The 23421-nt window shown below is 47.2% G+C and overlaps 1 protein-coding gene across 4 annotated transcripts in view; it reads right to left on the reverse strand.

Annotated features, from left to right (window-relative positions):
- Positions 1-18681, reverse strand: part of Pdia5 (protein disulfide isomerase associated 5) — a 93612-nt gene extending 74931 nt beyond the window's left edge. For 3 of the 4 annotated variants that reach the window (XR_384604.4, XR_384603.4, XR_384605.4), the window contains exon 1: positions 18491-18681. Coding sequence is in view for 1 of the 4 variants with exons in the window: in NM_028295.1 (NP_082571.1) it covers positions 18491-18526 (36 nt within the window). In the remaining 3 variants the exon portion in view is untranslated. The remainder of the gene's footprint in view (positions 1-18490) is intronic. The other variant, NM_028295.1, reaches the window with a different exon arrangement.
- Positions 18682-23421: the final 4740 nt, after the last annotated feature.

Consider the following 23421-nt stretch of genomic DNA (forward strand, 5'->3'; position numbering starts at 1 on the left):
GGCTTCAAATTATCCATGACTCCACTCAAGGGCTTCTGGCCTAACTGGCCACAAAGAAAAGGAGCCACTTCCTAGCAACAGAAGTAATGGCCAAGAAGGAGGACTTTACACTATACCCTGCTTCACAAGTTCAAGGGTACAGACATTTGACATGCGGCAGTAACCCCTGATTTGTTCCCAGCAGGGCCTTTGTACTATGTGCCAGGCCTCCCTTTCCACGTTGCCCTGCCCGGTCCCCACTCCCCACCTGCTCACAGCACACACACACCCCTTCCTTTCCATTGAGCCAACCAGCAGTGCTACCATCTACACACCCAGAGGCTCACCAGTGACAACAATCCTCATCACCTTACACCCTCCACCTAAAAAAAAGAAAAAATTAAAAATTAAAATAAAAAGGCTGTCTCCGGGCGTGTGCCAGCACCCTCCCCACCCCCCGGAATGACAGGCAGTGACTGTCACTGCCAATTCAGCCTCCCCTGGGAGTTCCAGAGCCAGCAATGGCCAGTTATGTAAAACCCCGCTTGCAGAAGCTGGGAGTTTAACATTTACTGGGAAGGGTGGAGGTGGGGCTCAAGCCTTTTCCCTCCGTCACCTGAGTGAAGACTCCCTTCTTGTGTTGGGAGCTGTGAAGAAACCAGTTTAATTTAGTTTACCCCACATTTTGCTCAAAATAGCTTGGAAATGTCAGAATCTGGAAGTCTAGACACTGAGGAACCTGGTGGTAAAGGGACTGAGGGGTAAGAGAGACAAGGGTCTGAATTGGGTGCCAGAGAACAGGCTCGCTGAGAACTTAGAGCCAAACCTGGGAGGGGTGGTGGAGTCACACCGCGTGCGCGGAGGAGCTGGTACTGACTTTGTCAGATCCCGGCTGAGTGACCATGGGTAAGTAGGTCATCTCTCCTCGGTCTGTGCCCTTCTCTGGAAACGGAAGGGATAAAAGGGATTTCTGAAGCTCTTCCTAATGGTATAGTATTAGACACACCTAATCTTATGACTACCAAGAAGGTACGGTTGCCCCTGAAGAAGCAGCTGGGCCATTGCAATGAGAGCTGTGCTTCAAAGATTCCCCTGCACCAAGTGTGAGCATTTGACTAAATCTCAGCCCACGGGCTGTAAGCGTTAAGTCATATTATGTGGTGATTGTTAAGGACAGTCTTTGGAGTTGGAGAGATGGCTCTCTGGTTAAGAACACTGGCTGCTCTTCCAGAGGATCCTAGTTCAAGTCCCAGCAGCCATGTGGCAGCTCACAACTGTCTGTAACTCCAGTTCCTAGGGATCGGACATGCTCACACAGATGCAACAAAGCACAGGAAGAACAACGTAGCCCTGGCAGTGCTGGAACTCTCCACATAGACCAGGCTCAAGTCAGCCTTGAACTTTTTGTTGTTGTTGTTGTTGCCATTTGATTTTCAAGACAGGGTCTCTCTGTGTAGCCCTGGCTGTCCTGGAACTCACTCTGTAGACCAGGCTGGTCTCGAACTTAGAAATCTGCCTGCCTCTGCCTCCCAAGTGCTGGAATTAAAGGAGTGCGCCACCACTGCCCGGCTACAGCCTTGAACTTAATGCACTGCTATGCCTGGCTTGAGAGGAGTCTGCCTAAGTGTCATCCTCCCTGAGAGCCGGAACTCAAGCAGCCCTGTCAAGATGAAAAGGGCAGACTTGCTAAAGATTCGTAGTTAACATTCTAGAGGATGTTTGGTTCCCTCACACAACAGAGGGCTATCTCCATAGGGTCTTCATGAGGCACTGTCAATCTAGACCTTCTGGTACTCACACAGATAGGTCTGAGCACCTAATTAAATAGCAGCTTCAACAAGAAAATTCTCAACACCTGCTCTCATACGCCCCTGGGACGCCAAACCTTGTATCGGAAGACTGGAGGGATCCACCGACTTGTGCATTCCCTGGCTATTGGCACTTTCACTGACCATTTCCGATCAGATGGGCTCCCGATCCAGGTACCCACCGGTTGGGACCTCTGCAGTTCCCCCTATCTGGCCCTTTTCTAGTAAAGGGTCCTGCTGGAAGCTGAAGGCAAGCTCATCCCTTGCAAGGCTCCAAGCAAGGTGTCTGAGACAAAAAAAAGGGGGGGGGCTGTGGGAACTCACCACATGAGCCCCCTTCTGGAAGTCCACGTCCTCTGGCCTGCCTGCATCACCCTGAACCACGCTAACCATGGGAGGTTTACACTCCTCCCCTCCCAGGACAGCTAGCCCATGCTGAAGACCACCATCCCCTCTAAAGACCCTGGGTTAGATACCCCAAGTCCTCACATGTGATCTCAAATCGCCCCCCATCCCGAAGGCTCTTCCTGAGACGTGAGACGTCAGCTCTCAGCCTGATGCGGAGCGCTGTGTCGCTTGAGGAAAATAATGTGCTCCCTGGCACTGGGATTTATTTTTGGAAATAAGTCCCCCTGCTTTCATAACTCAGAACACAGGAAATTAATCACACAACTCTTTGCTGGTGGGCCACGGCTAAAAAGGGAGAAAAAAGGGTTGGGGCACCATTAGCGAATCTCTTAAAATATGGATCCTGACTCTCACGGTGCTGGCAGGGACCTAACAGCCAATTTTTATGGCGAGCTGCTTGGCATGGGGTAGTGGGTCTCTTGAAAGCGCTCGTGCCCTCTGACTCGGTGGCTCCACTTCTGAGGCGCTGTCCTGAGGGGGTGAGCAGAGCTTCTGGCACAGATATGACTCATATATAGCCCCATCGACAAGAGTCAAATCTGTGCAGACAACCTAAACACCCGCCGCAGGGGGCTGGCTGCACCCACTGGCACGGAGGAATGATGGTACAATGTAAAAGCTTGTGCCTGGAGGTTAAGTTTAAAAACAAGAAGAACTGAAATCCTCGCGGCATGACCACGGCTCCAAGCAAATAAACTGACAGTCAGAAGAGACGGGCAGGGAACAAAATGCACCTAAGTAGTTTGCCCTTGGATAGCTGCATGCTTCGTTCTCTACTTTGTAACTCGGCAGAATAAGAATGTTTGATTTCTAAATTAAAAGAAAAAAAATAATTACCACCATTTGGCCATATTATGGGAATATCTCGCAGCGTCTCTCAATCTAACTTTACAGTGGGTGAACCATGACAAAGTTCCTTAGTTAAGTAGGGACCAACTGTAACATCACTGGTAATGGGGCAGAGTGGGGCAATGGACTCTCACTAGGATACACTGAATGGAAACATCAAACCTCAAATTGTAGCTTAGGTCTGGTGGCGCACATCTGTAATCCCACCCCTTGGGAGGCTGAGGCAGGAGGACTGAGAGTTAGTAGTCAGAACAAGATCCTCAAAACAAAAAGAAATAAACAGGGTCAGTGAGATGGCTAAGTAGGTAAAGGAGCTTGCTGCCAAGTCTGATGATCTAAGTTTAGAACTCAGAACCTACATGGTGGGAGAAGAGAACCAAATGACTCCGGGTGTTATCCTCTGACTTCCACACATACACATGGCACATGCACATATGCACTCGAGCACACGCTCACGCACACGCACGCGCATACTCGCGCACACACACACCCCCCAAATAACTGAAAGCAATTTTAAATGTTATTTTAAAACGTAAATGAACAAACAAAAATCTCAAGCTGCAGAAAACTTGTATCTTTTCTTATGTTTTTCACTACTTTGTAGCCATTGGAGATCCTTTAAAAAGCCAGATGAGCGGGGTAGTGGTGGTGCACACCTTCAATCCCAGCACTTGGGAGGCAGAGGCAGGCGGATCTCTTGAGTTCGAGGCCAGCCTGGTCTACAGAGTGAGTTCCAGGACAGCCAGGGCTACACAGAAAAACCCTGTCTCAAAGAAAAAAAAAAAGCCAGATGAATCTCACTACAAAAATTCAAAAAACAACAACAAAAGTCAAGGTCACAAAGGCAACAAGTAAAGTCTCCCCAGCACAGGGAGATGAAGGCTGGCTGAGCACACTGGTCTCTGACTGGGGTCCAGAGCTGGCCCTACAAATGTGCTGCCGATGCACCTGCAGACTCCATCAACTTCAGATCAGGCTTGCTGGAGAGTTCACCTGGAATGACCTGCAGAATGACTGTTCTCCCCACAGACCCAATTCCCTGACTATTCACACAACATCTGCAGTGTACAGGCTTCTCAGGCAAGCTAGAAGCAGAGAGCACGGAGGATTACACACATGTAAACACATGTAAACACTGTGCTAGGCTTAGGGGTCCCGGTGCTTGTGGATTTTCATATCAGCAGGGTTCCTGGACCCATTCCCCAGTGCACACTTAGAGCCATCCGTTCTCTTTCCTGATTTTAACCACTGCATTGTGTGAGGTAAGATAATATTCCTGTGTCATAGGAAATACAGCCTTTGCTTAATGACAGGAATTAGTTAGTTCTGGGAAAGGCTGTTCAGTAGGACTGAAATTCTGCCGTGTCCCGTGACTGAAGCACTTTGAGCTAGGAACATTGTATGTACTCTACACATGTAGAAGAGGAGTGGAACTGCGTGAGTAAATGTACTCAAGCCTCCTTAATAAAGGCTGTGTGGGAATCCTGTGTCCGTTCTTCATGCAGCCTTTCTGTAACTCTGACACTATTTCCACTTGAAAGACAGACAGACAGACAGACAACAAAATACTTGGTGGGGCCAGGGCACTGGCACAATGGAGACAGATAGCTCAGTGGTAAAACGCTTGTGTAAGTGTGGAGACAGGAGTTCAAATCCCCAGCTCCCATGTAAATGCCAGGCAGATGTGGGGGGCCATCTATAATCCTAGCACTCCAGAGGCAGAGATTTGATCCCAGGAGCAAGATGGCCAAAAACTAGCCAACTTAGTGAGATTTGGGTTCAGGTGGAGATGTATGGAGGAAGATGCTTGACACCAACCTCAGGAGGCCACACACACAGACACACACAGACACACACACACACACACACACACACACGTGTTCACACCCATATACACATGTGAATATCCACATTCTAAAATACAAACACACACACACCAATCAAAGAACAACAGAAGTACTGGCTGGGGCCGGAATGTAAGTCAGTGGTAAGGAATTTACCTAACATGTCCCCCTGGGCTCAATCCCCAGAACTGCAAGCCCCCAACCCCCAACAAAAACTGCTCAGTTAAAAAAAAAAAAAGAAAAATAGAGATGGCTGTAAGAAATGGCCCAAACGCCACTCATCACTCCCTGTGGTCTTCTGCTATGCAATGACAATGGTATTTTCCCACATCTGCCCAGCACTTGCCTGTCCTTTCTGCTCTTGTGTTATGAGCTGGCTATGCCACCACTTCAGGGGCCAGGGGTTTTCAGTTCTGTTTGTGGAGAGGTTGGTTGGTTTTGCTTTTAGTTTTAGGGGTTTTGTTATTGTCTGTTTGTTTTCTTTGCAAGAACTGGTATGTAGGATTTTAAAAACAGGACTTGGGATGTAACCCTGTGGTGGAGAACTGGCCCAGCACGTACAAGGCCCTGGGTCTCATCGACAGCTACCACAAAGAGGAGGACAGCAAATAGCCTGCATGTAACACATACCTAGCAAATTCTTATAAAAAGGGCTAATACAACATCACACTAACTTTTAAGCATAAGGAACACACTCCTTCAAAAGATGATCCCTAAACACTTGCCACCGACCACGCGGCAGAGCACCGCTCTTAAGTCAGGAGGCCAGACCGCAGAGTAGGTCTGGGGACACATCATCAGTCTCTGATGTCACTGTTTATCCAGCAGGCTTCAAACACAACTAAGCACGATGGGTCCCTGAAGGGCGGTGGGAGGCAGAGGGATGCATGGGGGGAGGGTGGACACACAAACACAGGCCTCTGGTGTGTGCCACCCATGCACCCACAGGAGCTAGGTGGTGATCTATATCGATCTAAGTCTGTATCTATATAGACATAGTCTATGTAGATATTGGTAGATATCTAATCTAGATCTAGATATAGTCTATATAGATATCTATAGATAAATGATCTAGACCAGATCTATAGATGTCTATAGATATTTGTATATAGTCTATATAGATATCTATATTTAGATCAGATATCTATAGATATCTATATAGATATGGGGACCTATCTATAATCCTAGCATTCCAAATGTCTATATCAATATAGACATATAGATGTACATATCTATATCTATATAGTTAGTTTGTTTTTCAGACAGGCTTTCTATGTATCTGTCCAAGAACTAGCTCTGTTTACCAGGCTGGCCTCAAACTCACAGAAATCCACCTGCCTCTGCTTCCTGAGTGCTGGGAGACAGACAGGTAGGAGGAGGGCTGGGGTTATGGCTTAATAGTTAAGAGCGCTTGCTGCTGCTCTTGCAGAGAACCAAGGTTCGATTCTCAGCACCTATGTAATGATTCATAAGCTTCCTCAACCGCAGTTTCAGGGAACCCAACGCCCTCTTCTGACCTCCACGTGGGCCTTTAGGAGGTACTCAGCATTTCAGCTACAGCACTTGCTTAGGAGGTACTCAGCATTTTAGCTACAGCACTTGCTTAGGAGGTACTCAGCATTTCAGCTACAGCCCTTGCTTAGGAGGTACTCAGCATTTCAGCTACAGTACTTGCTCAGGGTTACACAAATGATCCCTAATTCAGACCTAAGTCTGAAGGAACCCAGCACCCAGGGTGGAGCAAAGAAGAGCCACAAGGCAGTCACTCCCTGTTCTGTAAACACAAAGGTGGCCACATTGTTTATTAGGGAGTGAATGGCAGGGATTACAGATGTGTGCCACCGTGCTTGGGTCCAACACAAAACTGTCAGAGTGGCAACATGGTAAGTGGACAATCCCACACCTGACTACATGTGATGACTACATGTGATACCTGGTCCAAATGCACATATGATAAAAAATAATTCCATAAAATTACCTTCAGGAGAAACATACAAGATGCATTTGAAAGGGAAATGATCTTCAGAGGCAGAACCCATCACCAAGCCCTCATCATGTATACCCAAACATTCGAAATAAATCAGAAATCCGAAGCACTTCTGATCCCAGCATTTCTGCTAACGAATTCTCAGCCCGCGTTTTGCTTCCTTTAAGAAGCCACTCCTTATACTAAGGACTGCACGGAACAGTTTCTCCCCGTATTCCGCACAGCACAAATGTGGCTGTCAACAAGGGACAAGTCAGGGGGCAGGACAATTGATCCAGGAGCCTATAAGACAGGTTTGCTTATCCTGAAATTGCAACTGCAGTGCATTTAACCAAGACGTAAGTCCCTGAGGCTTTTAATGTTTTGGAAAAACCTCTTCTAGGGCCAAGAGGGCTTTGGGTGAATGCCAGCCCAGTGTGCCAGGCCTGCTAACAAGGATGAACTGGTAGAAACACAGAATTAGAGAGCGGGGGAGGAGGAGCAGAGGGAGGAGGAGGGGGAGGAGGAGGGGGAGGAGGGGATGAATTCCCACTCTGGAAACCCAATCATACCTTAAAGCTTCTCTAATTGATACGAAAAAAAAAAAAAAGAAACAACTCAAGTGCTCCTGACCCACAGTACACAGCCATGCTTTCAACACATTAACACAGTCTGTCCTCCAACAATGAGTCTAAATCCACGTTTGCAGCCTTCTGGTCCCCACTCAGAAGCAGTCGTAAAAATCAATCCAGGGGACGACGACACCTGCATCTTTTTCAAATGACATGGATCAGAAGCATCAGGGTATCTGATAGGCAGCAAAACTAAGCATTCAGAGACGCAGGTCTATCTGCCGTGCTTGTAGGACGCAGGGTGGGATTCAGAGCTGAGTGACAGAGCAGTCTAGGTCTAGCAGGCGTGAGGTCCTGGGTTCCAGGACCTCCCCTGACCCCAGAAGGATATGTATGTGTTCTTGCTATAAACCACTGCTGTGGGAAGTGGAGCCACCCCCACATGAGATACATAAAAACTGAGCTTCAAAGGACTCACCTCTGGCTAAGTGTAAGAAGGCAGATGCAGGGCCTGTCCAGTGTGTGAACACAGATCTTGTATTCTTCTCTACACCTGGCAACGGGAACACCAACAGAGACATGTCTGGCGCTCTCTCCCATTCCCTATAGCGCTGCTAAGAAGAGCCTCAAGGCCAGTGGGTTCACTTTTCCCTTCCAGCCACCGAGTGTGACCAACTGCAAAGCGCCGTGGCAGCTGATCCATCTTCCTCTGGTAACCTGCATGCCTGCGATTCCCCCAGAAGCCCTTTCACAGGGAGGCAGAAACTTCATGTGCGGGCCAAGTGAAACAGCAGGACACTGGTGATACAGCGAAAGACAGCAGCAGCAGCATCGCATGCACGCCGCACGAGTCAGGGGAGAGCAGTAACCTTGCCTGCCAAATGACTGTCCGCCACACAAATTAAGGCTCCCTGCTATAGTTTGGATTTGGAATGGTTACCCAGAGGCCCAAGTATACAAAGCTTGGTTCCCAACTGCAGGAAGGTCTGAGAATACTGGGACTCAGGCTCCTTCTCTGCTCCACAGCTGCCACAAAGTATACACGCCTGTCCAACAAGCTGTCCCCGTGACAGACAGTGCCCAAGCAACAGGACCCAGAGATCATGCACTCAAACCTCGGAAACCCTGAGCCAAAATAAACCTTTCTTCCTCTTAAGTTAACTGACTCATGTGTTTTGTTACAGCCAGAAGAAACTGACTAAAGCACCACAAATGTCTGTAGCCACTACTCCACCCCACTCTTCCTTTTTTGAGACAAGGTATCACTCACTATACAGCCCTGCCCAGCTGGCCTGAAACTCCCTATGTAGACCAGGTTGATCTCAAACACACACAGAGGTCTGCCTGCCTCTTGCCAAGGGCCTCCTGCCAGCTAGGATTAAAGGCATGTGCTACTATGCACAGCAGTACTACATCTGTGAATAGAGATTTTTGGGGGCTTTACTCTTAATTAGAGTCACTCCACAGGTCTGGCCAGCCCAGAAGTCAGGTTTTTCTATACATATTCTTTCTTTTAAAAAAAATTATTTTAAATTTTGTGAACATTGGTGTCTTGCCTGAATGTACGTGGGAGGGTGTCGGAGCCTCTAGAACTGGAGTTACAAGAGGTAGAGTTACAGAGAGTCATGAGCTGCCATGTAGGTGCTAGGAATTGAGCCCAGGACCTCTGGAAGAGCAGCCAGTGCTCTTAACCACTGAGCCATCTCTTCAGCCTCACATATTATTTATTGTTATTATTATTATTAAAGATGACTCAAGTTTATTGATCAAAGCTTTGCTAGGGAAATCAGCATATTCTCTTCAAGTGGGTTTTAGCTACAGCCTTCCTGGAGAGGCTGTCGGAGGTGAATCTTTTAAAGCCACTCTCTCTGGATCCCCATGTCTCTCCTCCTCACCCACAGTCAGAACTTCCTGTTGCATCCTATGTAGTCCTCATCCCTCTGAAACCTGGCTCAACAGTGTCTCCTACCCCACAAACCCTATGGGTATCAGTTCTCACCGTACCCACCCTCTTAAGCCTCTAGGATCCTTTGGTCTCCCCTCTAACTCTCCAGCCAGTTTCCTCTCTCAACACATGCTGCGCTTCCTCTGGCTTGCTCAGTCACCCTCTTTAGTCCACCATACGCTTTCCACAGGAGATCCCTCTCTGTAGAAGAGCGCTCCTAAACTAACGTCCCCAGCCTATGTCTCTGTTCTGGACAGCACACTCGTATATCCTGCTGCCCTGGTTTGCCTTCTGTTGCTTAAGGAAACACTTTGTCCAGAAACAACCTGGGGAGAAAAGGGTTTATACTTCAACCGACACTTTCAGTTCACTGTTCCTTACTGAGGGAAGTCTGGGCAGGAACTCAAGCAGGGCAGGATCTTAGAAGCAAAAACTAGAAGAGGTTTGCTCCCAGGCTCAGACTCAGCTACCTTTCTTATACAGCCCGGACCCATCTGCCTAGGGATGGTACCGCCCACAGTGGGCTGAATCTTTCTCAGTCAATTAGCAATCAAGGAAGAACCCTACAGACATACTCACAGGCCAGTCTGATGAAGGCAACTCTTCAATTGAGGTTCCTTCTCCCCAAGTGTGTCAAGTTGACAGTTTAGATTAGTCATCACATCTGCTCAGTCAGAAGTTCTAGCTGTGGGCTCGGGGATTAGTCAATTGTTTCAAAACCTAATTCCCATACAAATCGATATTGAACATATTTTGAAGTTTTACTTAACTCAATAAAAGATGCACTAAAATTACAAAGCTAGGTTAAAAGAGGATAGGAAGAGAAAAGCTCAAAACTACTTTCTTAAAAGGAGGATGCTAGGGCTGGAGAGATGGCTCAGTGATTAAGAGCACTGACTGCCCTTCCGGAAGTCCTGAGTTCAAATCCCAGCAACCACATGGTGGCTCACAACCATCCGTAATGAGATCTGATGCCCTATTCTGGGGTATCTGAAGACAGCTGCAACACACTTGTATATATAATAAATAAATCTAAAAAAAAACAAAAGGCTGCTAGAAAGTTACATAGTTAGGACCAAATTACATACCAAATTACATTCTTCCTGGTCACATACAGATAGATCATTTGCAGCCTCCCTAAGTCCGAACAGGGATCCTGAAGAATAGAATAAGCCCAGCTCTCCCCAGTGCAGCAGATGGCCTTCAGGTGAATGTCTTACACAGTGCTAACTATGACATAAGCTAACCAACTGGGGGCTGGATGGTTAAGAGCTTTGTTGCTCGTCCAAAGAGGACCAGGGTTCCAGAGGACCAGCACCCACAGAGCAGCGCCCACCAGTCTGTGGCTAGAGCTCCAGGGATCTAATGCCCTCTTCCGGCTTTGCATGTGGTGCTCAGACATAGGCAGGCAAAACACCCACCCATGATACAATGAAAATAAAGAAACCTAAAAAAACTTCATAAAGTTTACAAGTCACCTTTTATTTCCAAATCTTGAGAGTTTTCTAGGCACCTGTATCTAGGAGTCCGACCTTATATGTGGCCCAGAGAATTGAACCCAGGGCTTTGTTTATGTGGTCCACCTGTGCGTAAGCTCTCTACCACTGAGCTACACCACCAGCCTTTGGCATTTTGGAGCAGTGTTTCACTACGTGGCGTGGGCTGGCGTGGAATTCATAAACCTCCTACCTCTGCTTCTCAAGTGTTGTTATTATTATTACCGTGCGTGCCACACCAGGCATGAGCGTCTATGAATATGGGTGGAGATAAGCTCCCGCCTTCTGTTTGTTAACATTAGTGTACTTGGAAATGTGCTAATGCTTTCTGCTATTGATGAATGGAGACCCGATGGCAGTAACTACAGTCACCCACTCTACCAATAGACATCGCCTTTTCTTTCTCTCGGTGCAGATAGCCTCACCTGCTGTTTATGGGCTCCCTTGCTTTAAAAAAACAAACAAAAACCCAGAAATTCTCAAACCCGCCAGCCACATCTTTTACAACTTGCCAACCCGACAAATACATTATCAACAAGTTACCGCTATCTTCCTCAATCTGAGTTGTATTTCTAACTGCTCCCCTTTATAAATCAATGCATTCTGAGACCTTTAAAAACACAATTCTGAGACAGGGCCCTTGGGTTCTCAGAAAAGCCTTGCTTCAACTCTGGGCATCAGATGAGGGATCATTACGCATTCTCTTACCGCTATGCCTGCTTCCCCTGCCAGCAGCTCCTATCTGAATGAAGTCACTCACATTTGACTCAAGGAAGAATGGTACTGATCTGATTTATCATTACAACCCAAAGGGCTCAGGACATGACCTAGCTCATAAAGGTTTTCAAAGAAATAACCATTCTTGGGGGGAGGGGGAGAGGAGAAGAATCTGTTGAATGGCCAAACTCCCGTCTCACCCTTTGGATGCTAACGCTGGCCCGTATCCTCAATGGGCACATAAAATATTCTGCTCAGGATGCAGCAAGATGGGGCCCTTTGATGAAAGGAAACCCCTGGGAACACTTGCTTACGTGGCCTAACAATGGAGGCTCCCAGGCTAGCATACTTCTGGGCTAGGTCACTTGTACATTTGAACCCAGTTTACTGCTCTTAACCTGGACCTTGTGAGCACTTGCCAACAAGGTCTAAAAGATCTGCTGACAGACAAAGACATCAAAGGGCTAGAGGAATGGTGGCATTCTTTATGGGAGATGGAACTCCACCCCTGCTCCAGAGAGCTATAATGAGCCAAAAACTGCACACCCAACTGGGGTCTCTGTGTGATCCGAGGAACAGAAAGATGTAAAAAGGCCATTCATGCCATCTGAGGATCATTAGCCCCCCAGTGCACGACAGCACAGCTAATAGCTGAGAAGCAGTGCTAGGAGACAGGCGTGTTATGTAGGGTGGCCAAAGGGGATGCAAAGTGGAGCTCCTGGGAGAGGAGGAAGCCAGCTGGTACCTAGTCGGTTGCTCCTCCCATGCTACAGGGCAAGTGACACTGCTATACCAGAAAAACAAGGCCAAAAACAAGGCTGCTTAAACGTTCAGTGCAGCCACTGCGCCTTCATATCCTGAGCCACACACTCTCTAAGGTCACAGCCTGACTCACCACACTAGCACAGGCCCTAACGCCACACTGAAGTGGGACACACTGACCAACGGGCCAACTCTCAGTCCCTCAACAAACATATAAGAGTTGTCACAGTTCCGGCCACCAGAACAAACAGCAGGCTGCAAAATGGGACAGACAGACAGCCCACCAAGCAAGGTGGACAAAACACTGGTACTCCTTCTGTCCCCACATGGGTCTAGTATACAGCAGTGGGAAGTTAGAGCAGTTGACACAGTGTAAAAGACCATAAGCTATCCACACATCTGTTTCTAACCTACGGCATGTAGTTTCAAAACTAACCACACAGAAAAGCCACACAGAACAAAACCACAATGGTGGGGTGAAAGCCTCTAGGGAGTAATGTGGTCTGATAGGTGTGTCTCTGCCCTGAGAGAGGATCACTTTCAGAAGGAAGGGGAAGAACCAAGACCTAACTCCTCAGCCTCTTTGTATGTACCAAGTAATCCCCAGGTGTCTCCACACAAGTCCAGCAAAAGAAGAAGGGGAACGAGAGTCGGCACCAAGGGGGCCTGAAGGAGATCCCCAGCAGCATGCACCCCAACCTGGCACCCATATCACATGGCCCCTTGCTCACACCTGCCAGACTGGCCCTTCGATGCACATGACCAATGTCCTATGCCTAGTATTCAACAGCTTGCAGTGATGCCAAGGCTCCTGCTGATACCAAGCACTGTGCTGCCTGCTTCTTGCATTGTTTCTAATCCTTTCCACCCAGGAAAATGGATATTATTACCACCATTTACAAATAAGTGAAGCAGAGCCCAAGGCCACTCGGCTTACGGAGCATCAGCTGGCTGAAAGCCCGCTTTCTTTCCAACACATCACACTTGACTCTTAACAGATAACAAGGAGGAAAGCAAGAAGCATTCTGGGCAAAGTAGCTCAGCCTCTCCCGTCAATCCATGTTCCATGTCCTGTGGTGTTATTAAAAGGACCGCTTTCATCTGTCTCCCCATGGCCTACAGAGCCCAGTCCCGAACCTTGGCAGACATTTGGGGTTCTTGACGGACTCGCTTCCCCAGTCTTAGCCCCACCATCACACTCTGGCCCCCCTTCCCACTAGCCAGACCTCTCGCTATCTTGGAGGCTTCCTTCTCTGTCTGCAACACCCACTCTTTCCACCAAATGCTATCCCGTCACCCATATGCCAGGGACTAGGCTAAGTGCCCACCACACAACAGCCAGGCAGAGATCCCAACAGTCACAGAGCCTGAAACAGAACCCCCTAGTGAGACCAGCTCTTTTCCTGGAGCTTTTCTCTGATCACGCAGCACACACCCACTGCCCCTGGCCTGCATCCTCAGCCGTCAGCACTTGGCATCCATATGGAGTTCAGCCATAGCTCCACCTCTGTACCCCGCGCAGCTGTTTTAAGACTTCCTCCATAATGTGTTTATTTCTGTGGGAAAAGTGCACTCCAGGCTGCAAGCAGCACTATCAATGGCAATTAGGTCCCCGGGCCAGCCCACAACGGCCTATTAAATATATAATGGTGCCAGAGAAGAAAACCTGCCTGAGTACACCTTAAAAGCTCTGCAGAAGAGGCCGCAGGACGAACATGCCTTCTGAGCCTGCACCCACTGTCCCCTGGGCTCGGAGCTTCCAGCCACCACAGGGCAAAGGCACCGGAAGCAAGGTGGAGAGGGAGGAATAGGAAGAACTCAATGTATAATTCAGCAGGCCTGGCTCTTCTCTTGGTCCTGTGAGAACTGAGGGGGATAAGATGCTGGTCTAGCATGCAAGGGGCTCAAGGTTCAAACCCCAGCCCTGCAAAATAAAGAGGGTCAAGTAAGACCACTTCTCAGATGTCACAATCGCATGGACTGTATTTTTAAAATATATTTGTAAATATATGTATTGTCTATTTTTAAACAAATTTTGTAAAGAGTGGACTTTTTTATATGAAATTGCAATATGCTACCATTAAGTTCAGTTTAAACACACACACACTAAACATCCCATCCAAAATATAGTCATGAAAAAACTATATGAGTGTTGCTGGGAGTGAACCCAGGGTCTCCTACATTCTAACTAAGTATTCTACCACTGAGCCACAGCCAAAGCCCTAAGCAAGTTTTTCTTTTTTTCTCTTTTTATTAAAAAAAATTTTTTTTTCAAAATAAGGGTTTCTTTGTATAGATAGCCCTGGCTACCCTGGAACTCACTCTGTAGACCAGGCTGGCCCCAAACTCAGAGATCCACTGTCTCAAATCAAAGGTGTGTACCACATGCCGGACTCCCAGGCAAGTATTTAATCCAGAATATTTGAATTTATATTTTTAAAAACATCCATTCACTATTGGGGTTTTTTGTTTTTATTTTTGTTTTTTGCAATTTGTCCGTATACTACTGAAAATTCTACCATAGTCCAGCAGAGTCCTTGGCCAGACATTTGGGAACCACTGAACATGGAGATGGCTACTGAGCCCTGACAAGACAATTCTCTGTCCTGTGACTGCACAGACACTATAACAAAGCATTCATGGCTCTTGTGGAGAGTCAGGCCTGGCAGGAAACATCAATCAGACAGCAGGAAAACAGGCTCTCGGGTCAAAGGTCCTGGTCTCTCTAGTCTGGGTGCTTCTGGGGCTAAAGTCCCAGATGCCACTGCGGATTTTTCTAGAAGATGGAAAAAGGCTGTCGAGAAAGCCTTTATTCATTTTTTTTTTCTGATTATAAGCTTATATAGAATTCTTAGAAAATATTTTTTAAAATTAAGCAACAAAGTAAGCGAAAGTCACCCGCCACTCTCTACCTTCTAGAACCATCAGTATTTTCAAACATCCTGCTAGTTCTTCACACTCAACTTCATCTACCCTGGAGTCTGGTGGTGAATCTTGGTTTTTATACCTGAGCATCTTCCCGAATTAGAGGGTCTTCATCCACACCTTGGCATAGCTGAACAACGTGCGTTAACTATACTGAGAGTTTTCTTTACAACCACTGACTGGATGTTGGACCTACTAATGGTTTGGTGTACCCTAAAATTCATGTTGAAATCCTAGCACCCCCCCCCAACACACACACACACTGTGGTAGGCATGAAGAGGTGGAGCCTTGGGAAGGTAATCAAGGCTTCAGGGTAAAATCTGCATGAATAGGGTTAGTGCTTTAAAAAAGGACCCAGAAAGTGCTCAGCTCTCTCTGCCCCACAAGGATACATGAAATCAACAGTCAGCAGCCTGGAAGAGGATCCGCCTTAAACCTGACTGAGCTAGCACCCTGATGACATCAGTCACTCAGCATGAGAAACAGTGACAAGCAAACTTGTCACTATAAGGACCCAGTCTACAGTGTATTTGTTATAGATGCCCAAACTAACAAAGAAACATTACTTTCCAAAGTCTGAAAGAGGCCAAAGGGTATTGTACCGTGCCACAATTATTAATTAAATCACTCCCGTATTTTTGCTTTTATAATAGATGCGGTACTCACACAGCCCTGTACACGAATCTCTGTCAATCCTTTTCCACCCGTTCCCCTTATTTGAGGAAGGGTGGCTCCAAAAGCCACAGTGGATGCCTGAAACTACAGGTCGTACAGAACATAGAGGCTTTTCCTCTCATACATACATACATACATACCTGTGAACAAGTTTAATTTATAAACTAGGCAGAGATTTAAAATAAGTAATAATACAGTATTATGACTGAATTAAAATAATGAAATACATCTGTTATTACTATGCTGGTGATAAAAGTAAATGTGGTCTCTCAAAATATCGTCTTGTAAAATGCTCACTTTTTTTTTTTTTAAGTCATGGTAGCTGGCCTGAAATCCTGAGGATGCCCTTGGCTCTCTGACCCAATCGCCTGGCTTTATACCATACCCAATTTACGTGGTGCTGGGATCCAACCCAGGGCCTCATATAGACAAGGCAAGTGCGGTATCATCCAAGCTAGGTCATCAGACCCCACCTTTCTTCTTACTGACCACAGATGACTTCCAACTTGACAGTGAGACCACATACAGGGGATACTGAATTGTTTTCCTTTTCTTTTGTACAGTATTAAGAACTGAATCTAGCGCATGCTAGGCTGGCCCTCTGCCCCCCAGACTGCCCTTAAACTTACTCTTGTAGTCCAAACAGGACTTTCCATCCTCCTGCCTCAACCTCCTAAGTAGCTGGGATTCCAAAGCCATGCCATCAGACCCAGTTAAATCCATTTTCATAAAACCCTGGGCCACGCCCAGTGGCCTTCAGTCAATACAGAGCGAACAAAGAAGTCAAACTGCTCCCAGGGATGTAGGAAGCCCTTATCAAATCCACATAGCTTTTAAATGCACAGAGGCCCAACCCGCAGTCACTTGCTGCGGATTCCAGGCTCTCATCCCTCTACCTTGTATTTGCGGAGCTAACTCTAGGCTCAGGAACGTCCAGCTGCCAGGTGCTTTGGGCAAACCTCAAAGTTCTTCCTCATTGCCTGAGGGGAAGGTACATACAGACCTCCGAAATACCCACAACACATTAATTCCTGGACTCTGCTCCACCCACCTCAATAAGGCCCCAGGGGCTCTCCCTTGGCAGACTCTCCCTCTCAGAGATGTGACCTCTCCCTGTGGGGACTCTCCACCTCAGATAATGTATGGCTCTCCTGTGGCAGGCTGGCAGCAGTTAGGGTATTAGCTCTTGTCCTTCGAACAGTATTTGCTCACAGGATTGACTGCTGTTCAGCCGAGGGCAACACCTGAAGGCAGGCGCAGAGTGTAGTTTGCTCCCCACCCAAAATTCAACCCGGTGGCAAACAATGTGGTTGATAAATGTTTACAGAGTAAAAGGTCAGTCCCCTGGGCTCTTGTTTTTACTGAAGGGAGGGAAAAAGGAAGAAAGCAAAACCCTCCTCCCTCAGAGTTCAAGGACTGACATCCTGATGGGAGTCAGCCCAACTGGCTCCAGGAAACTTATGTCAAACATCATGGCACACCACCAGCACCCCAAAGCTTCGCGGTAACCTACTAGATCTCTCCTAGACGGAGGATGCAGAACTGGGAACAGGGAGCTTCCTTTGACACCTTCTTCCACATAACAGAAAACTCGATGTCACTCCTTTAACTGGTGATCCCAAAGGACAGGGCACTGCGGAGTTCAAGCGTTTAGATCTAATCACCCCTCCCTTTCCACCACACCCCCCCCCATCTGCCCAGCATCCTTGCCACACCCAAAGGGAAAACAGTGGAGTGGTAGGGGCAAGTAAGTCTTCCGAACTTGGTGATAGTGGCGGTGGCCATAAGGAGATGGACCCAACACAAGGGAGACAAGAAGTTACGAGAGAGATGTGGAAGAAGGCAACTACATCCTGTCACACACCCACAACCACACCTCAGCCCCAGGGGCAAACCCGTCCCCAGTCCCCACTTCTTCTCGGGGGATGCTTGTTCGGGAAAGTCCTCCCATCCCCACATAGTCTGCACCACGGTTCACCCCTCCTCCACTTCTGTATCACTCCGGTATCATTTTGCAGTCTCCGGAGCTGGTTCCACCGACTCCTCAGCCGACCCGTCTGACAACCTCCTTAGCGGGTATCTTTACGGTTTCCCATCTCATAGAAGGAACGCAGACACGTTTACAGATCCAGGGCGCCACACACACAGCTCGAAAGTGGCCGGGGCTGGAGCCGGCATCACCGTGGGAGCAGAACTCTTGGAGGTGGTGACCCCACCCAACCCGTCACGCGCCCTTTCTCCGGGGGTCCAACCCACGAGCAAGTGTTCCTGCTGCGCAAGTGGAAGGCAGCCTCCACCCCACACTCACACAGGTGCAAGCACCGCCCGGGGAGTCCTGCTTAGGCTAAGGACATCCCAGACCTGCGTCCCCGCAAAGTTGTGCGGGAGCGCGAACCCGGAGAGAGGGATCACCCGGCCCGGCCCCAGTGGAGAGCAGAGGACCAAAGACCCTATTGCCACCCGGCGAGCACGCCCCCAACCAACCCGGACCGCGCGCTCCCACGGCCATGCGGGACGCACGTGTCGCCGGCCCACAGCCTCACCCCAATCGCCAGTAGCAGCCCCCACGCCCGCGCCATCCCCGCCGCCTCCTGCCGTCTGCACCCGGCTCCCGCGCACGCCTGCCAGCTCCACCTCGGCCAACAGCTACGGCCACTTCACAGCCGCTCCCCGCCTCCGAGTTCCCGGTGCCACGTCTGCCAAAGCATGCGCACCAGGCTAGGAGAGGCGGCCCGGGAAGGAGCCTGCCGGGAGTTGTAGTTCACGAGAAGCTCGGGATGCCTCTGCCTCGGACTTTGCCTGAGGACGCAGAGTAGCAGCTGTGAGGATGGGGGGCAGGGAGGCTGGGGAGTAGGGACAGTTGTTCACTAAGGAGCCTTGCTCTGTGCCCGCAGAATCAGAACCAACAACTCACTCTGCCCCCAGAAGTTAGTTTCCCCACCCCGAGGATTAGCAGGCAACCCAGAGAATTCCAGTCATTTGACTGTAGGTACTAATTGTAAAGTCTATGATGGCCTGTGGAGGATGGAAAATGCCATCTGCTCCCGAGGCTTTTTTTTTCCCCTTGACAAAACATTATTGAGGTGTCGGGAAAACAATTTAGAGAGCCCAAAAAATATTAAGTATAGATCACCACACTATCCCCTTACTCCTTAACCATATACTCAAAAGAATCGAAAAGTGTGTTCAAGTAGTACTAGCACACCAATGTTCCTAGCAGCGCTGTTTATGATAGTCAAAGAAGAAAGAAAGGAAGAAAGAAAGAAAGAAAGAAAGAAAGAAAGAAAGAGTGAGTCTAAATATCCTCAAAAGACAAATACAGAAAATGTGATATACACCGGTACAACGGAATACTATTCATCCAATAAAAAGAAATTCACACAACCATGTTAACAAATATCAAAAATATATGATGCTGATTCTTAAAAAGCCAAATGCAAAATGTTGTATATTGTATGATTGCATTTATATAAAATATACAAAAATTGGAAAAAATGGTTTTGGTTTTGTTTTTTTTTTTTTGGTTTGTTTGTTTGCATTTTGTGTAAACAGATTACTCTGACCTGGGGAATGGAGGAAAGGAATTTCAGTTCAGAAATCCATTGATGAGGATGAAAATCTTTCAGAGCTAGATAAAAGGGGAAGCAGCACAGCATTATGAATGTATTAAATGCCACCAAACTGTATCATTTAAATAGTTAATTGATGTTAAATGAATGCTAATTACCTGAACAAAAAATGTAAAATGGGAGCTGGACAATGGGTACATTATTTAGGAGCACTTGCTGCTGTTGGCTCCCACATAGCAACTAACAACCATCCTGTAACCCCAATTCCAGGGTATCTGATCTCCAAGGGCACAAGATATGATTGTGGTACTCCTACATATGGGTAGGGTGGTGCACGCCTTTAATCCCAGCACTCGGGAGGTAGAGGCAGGCGGATTTCTGAGTTCGAGACCAGCCTGGTCTATAAAGTGAGTTCCAGGACAGCCAGGGCTATACAGAGAAACCCTGACTCGAAAAACCCAAAAAACAAACAAACAAAAACCAACAACAAAAAAAAAAAAAAAAAACACCCATAGACATAAGACAGGTCTTTTATGTACAACAAAACAAAAAATCCTCTTTTGAATCCTCTTTGTCACGCGCACCATCAGCTTGTCACTTCATTTAGGAATGTTTGTTGGACAACTACTCCGTCATAAGGATGCAAATGGAGAATAATAAAATGGACAGAGGAAGTGCACATTGAGGAGTTGGGAGATATTCCCTGAATAAACGTTGCCAGCTGTCTAAAGCCTCTCTCATCCCCCAGTTTCCAGGTGTCTACTCCTTACCTTTAGTGCATACCCATTGTTAGTCTTTAGCTGTCTTGCCTTCCAGAAACACTGTGTGTAAACAAACACACAAGCCTACATCACTTTGTGTCAGGAGTGCTCACAGCATCACAGTAGCAACCATCACATTGTACATGGGAGCTAACTGCCACATTGTAGCAACCATCTCATTGTTTCATCAATGTTATTCAGGAAATTGTTGCATGTGCTGCTTTGGGGTAAGTCCCCAGAGATAGGGCTGTGTCCTAAGTCACTTGCTTTTATTGATTATGAAGATGACTTGGGTAATTAGCCCAACAGAGAGTTGCATCTTAAGTAGAGACTGCTGATGTAGTCCTTAGGCCAGCTGAAATGGAACTTGTGGAGGTGGAAGACTATGCAGAATAACCTGACCCAGGAACAATTGCTGCTCCTGACCTGCAGGCTCCAAGTTCCGTCTCTCGGTCAGGCTAAAGTCTCAAGGCCATACACACCTAGCTGTCATTCTTGGCTCACCCCTTCTCAAGAGACCCATCTAAGTCCTTACTGTGTTCTGTTAATTCTACTTCCAAAATACAGGCATTCTGTCACACCTGCTGTCACTAGTGTGCCCCACTTGGTGAAGGTAACAGCAGTCTCTGTGCCTGCTATTCCTAATGATCCATACGGTATTGTCACTTAGGTCTTGCTGGTCATGTCCCCAAAGCCTTCCAATGGTTCCCTGTTTCCCTTAGACCAGAGGTTCTCAACCTTCCTAATGCTGTTTAATACAGTGCCTCATGCCCTTTAATACAGTACCTCATGTTATAGTGACGCCCCAACCATAAAGTTATCTTCATTGTTACTTCATAACTGTAATTTTTGCTACTGTTATGAATCGTAATGTTAATAGCCAATATGAGGGATATCTGATATGTGAACTCTGTGAAAGGTTGTCCAACCCCTAAAGGGGTCTCTACCCACAGGTTGAGAACCACTGCCTTGTAATAACAAACTCCTCCATGACTTGCAGCCCTGTGTCTGCCCTTTAGACCTCTCCCAGATTTTGGTCCCACTCTGGCTTGTTGAGCTGCTGTCACTCATAGCAGTATTTCCTGGGACCCATCCCAGGAGCAGCTCCTACCTCCTGTTCTTTCCAGGCCTTTGTTTGACTGGCACGTTCTAATCCTTGAGAGCTCTCCTCTGTCACTTGTCCACAGCAAACCATAAAAGGCAATTTCACCCTAACCTCCCTGAGCCTCCTAATTTCCTAGCTTTCTGTCCCTGCTTTGCCTGCACAGACCACAGTCTGCACTTTTTTGTTTTTGTTTTTGAGACAGGATTTTTCTTTACAGCCCTGGCTGTCCTGGAACTCCCTCTGTAGACCAGGCTGGCCTTGAACTCAGGAATCCGCCTACCTCTGCCTCCCAAGTGCTGGGATTAAAGGCGTGTGCCACCACTGCCTGGCCGGTCTGCATTTTTTATTCTGTTTTTATCCATGTGTTTGACACTCACAAATCCAACCAACTGTGGGTTTAAAAAATTCTGCAAAAAGATCTTTAGCCATACTGAGCCTGCATAGATTTCTTCCTTGTTATTTTCCCCTAAACATTGAAGTGGAACTTCTATTTACATAACATTTGCATTGCATTAAGTGACATAAGTAATGTAGAGATGATGTGAAGTGGACAAGGCTATGTGCAAATGTTCATCTGTTTTACACAAGGCATTCTGCCTGGAGTTCAGTGTCTATATGGATGATGGGGGTGTTCTAGGAACCAATCCCAGTGGATACCATGTTTAGTTGTATTTGTTGTCTGTTTCTTTTCCTGTTTACCATCCCACTTCCAGGGCTCCAGGCAGGACCTGAGCCATGGCTGTTTCTAGTGCAGCCTGGGAGAATGGCTCTATGAAGTCATGTTAAGAAACTTCAGAGATTTCAAACGCAGGTTGGAGGCATGGCTTCCCCAACACATTCAGCAACTTCAAGCTCACAACTCACACTCTTCTCTGGGAGTCTCTTTCCCATCTGCAAAAATGAAGCTTGTGAGAAAAGCCAAATCCTTCCCTGTGTTAGTTCTGTGTCCCTGTGACAAAATGCCTCACAGGAAGGTATTGTTTGTGTTAACTTAGTGTTTCTGGATCAGGAGAGCACAGAGAAGCACAGTTCTCACCATGTTGACCAGAAAGCAGACCCTGAGCTGTCCGTGCTAGCTTCTTTTCCCTCCTTATTCAATCTGGGTCCTCAGTCTATGGAACTGTGAGGCCTACATTCAAGGTGGGTCTCTCCCTAGATCCCCTTACTTAATGATTTCTGGAAACATCGCCACAGACATGCCTACTCTGATGCTGAGGAGAAAACAGGCAGACCCTAGAGAATACTCCCTGTGGGCTTCTGTTAACCTCAAGTTTAACAGACAAGGGTGGTCTGTGATGGTAGGGAAAAAATCAGGTTGGGAGGAATACATGGGGACTCCCAGGAGCAGAAGGAAGCACTGTGGGAGCGGGAGATATCATGATTAAATGATGGTTGCTAGATGACTTATATATATTAAATGACATAAAAAGTCATGTATTAATTGAGCTGAATTGCCTAGGTTGTTACAGTAACATTTGAACAATGGACTTTTAAAAGGTCTAAACAATGAAAGGTTTAGTGGATCTTCTAATCACTAGGACTCCTTGGAGCTACTTCTAAGACTGTGATAATTCAATTATCACAACTAGGAAAGGGGAGGAATAAAGAGGAAAGAAGAGGGAGGGAATGTGAGAGAGAAGGAGTGTTGTATAATGTTTTCCTCTGAACTGAAGCTTGTCATCCTGAAAGAAAAGCTCACCAAGACTCAGAAAGTTCTAAAAGGGGGCCTTTTAGGATTCAGGAAGTAAACTCAGAAGTATGAGTAAATCCCTAAAACTTAACAGTTTTACAAGCGCCCTCTTTCCACCAAGGTTACAAAAGCAGTAAAGACAGCAGAGGAGACTCCAGCTTGTAGAGCTTCCTGTACGTTGTACAGAGAGCTCTAGGGTTCCAACCTTCATAAATCACCTCCCACACTGGGGTAGGCTACAGGCATAATATTATTGTGCATTATTTAAGGATTATTCAAGTGATGACTTCTGTGCCCCCATATCTGGTTATAATCCTTATTCTAAGAATCTCTTGCCTCAGTGTTGTAT

The sequence above is a fragment of the Mus musculus genome, chromosome 16 (genome assembly GCF_000001635.26).
Source record: "Mus musculus strain C57BL/6J chromosome 16, GRCm38.p6 C57BL/6J".
NCBI classification, from domain to species: domain Eukaryota; kingdom Metazoa; phylum Chordata; class Mammalia; order Rodentia; family Muridae; genus Mus; species Mus musculus.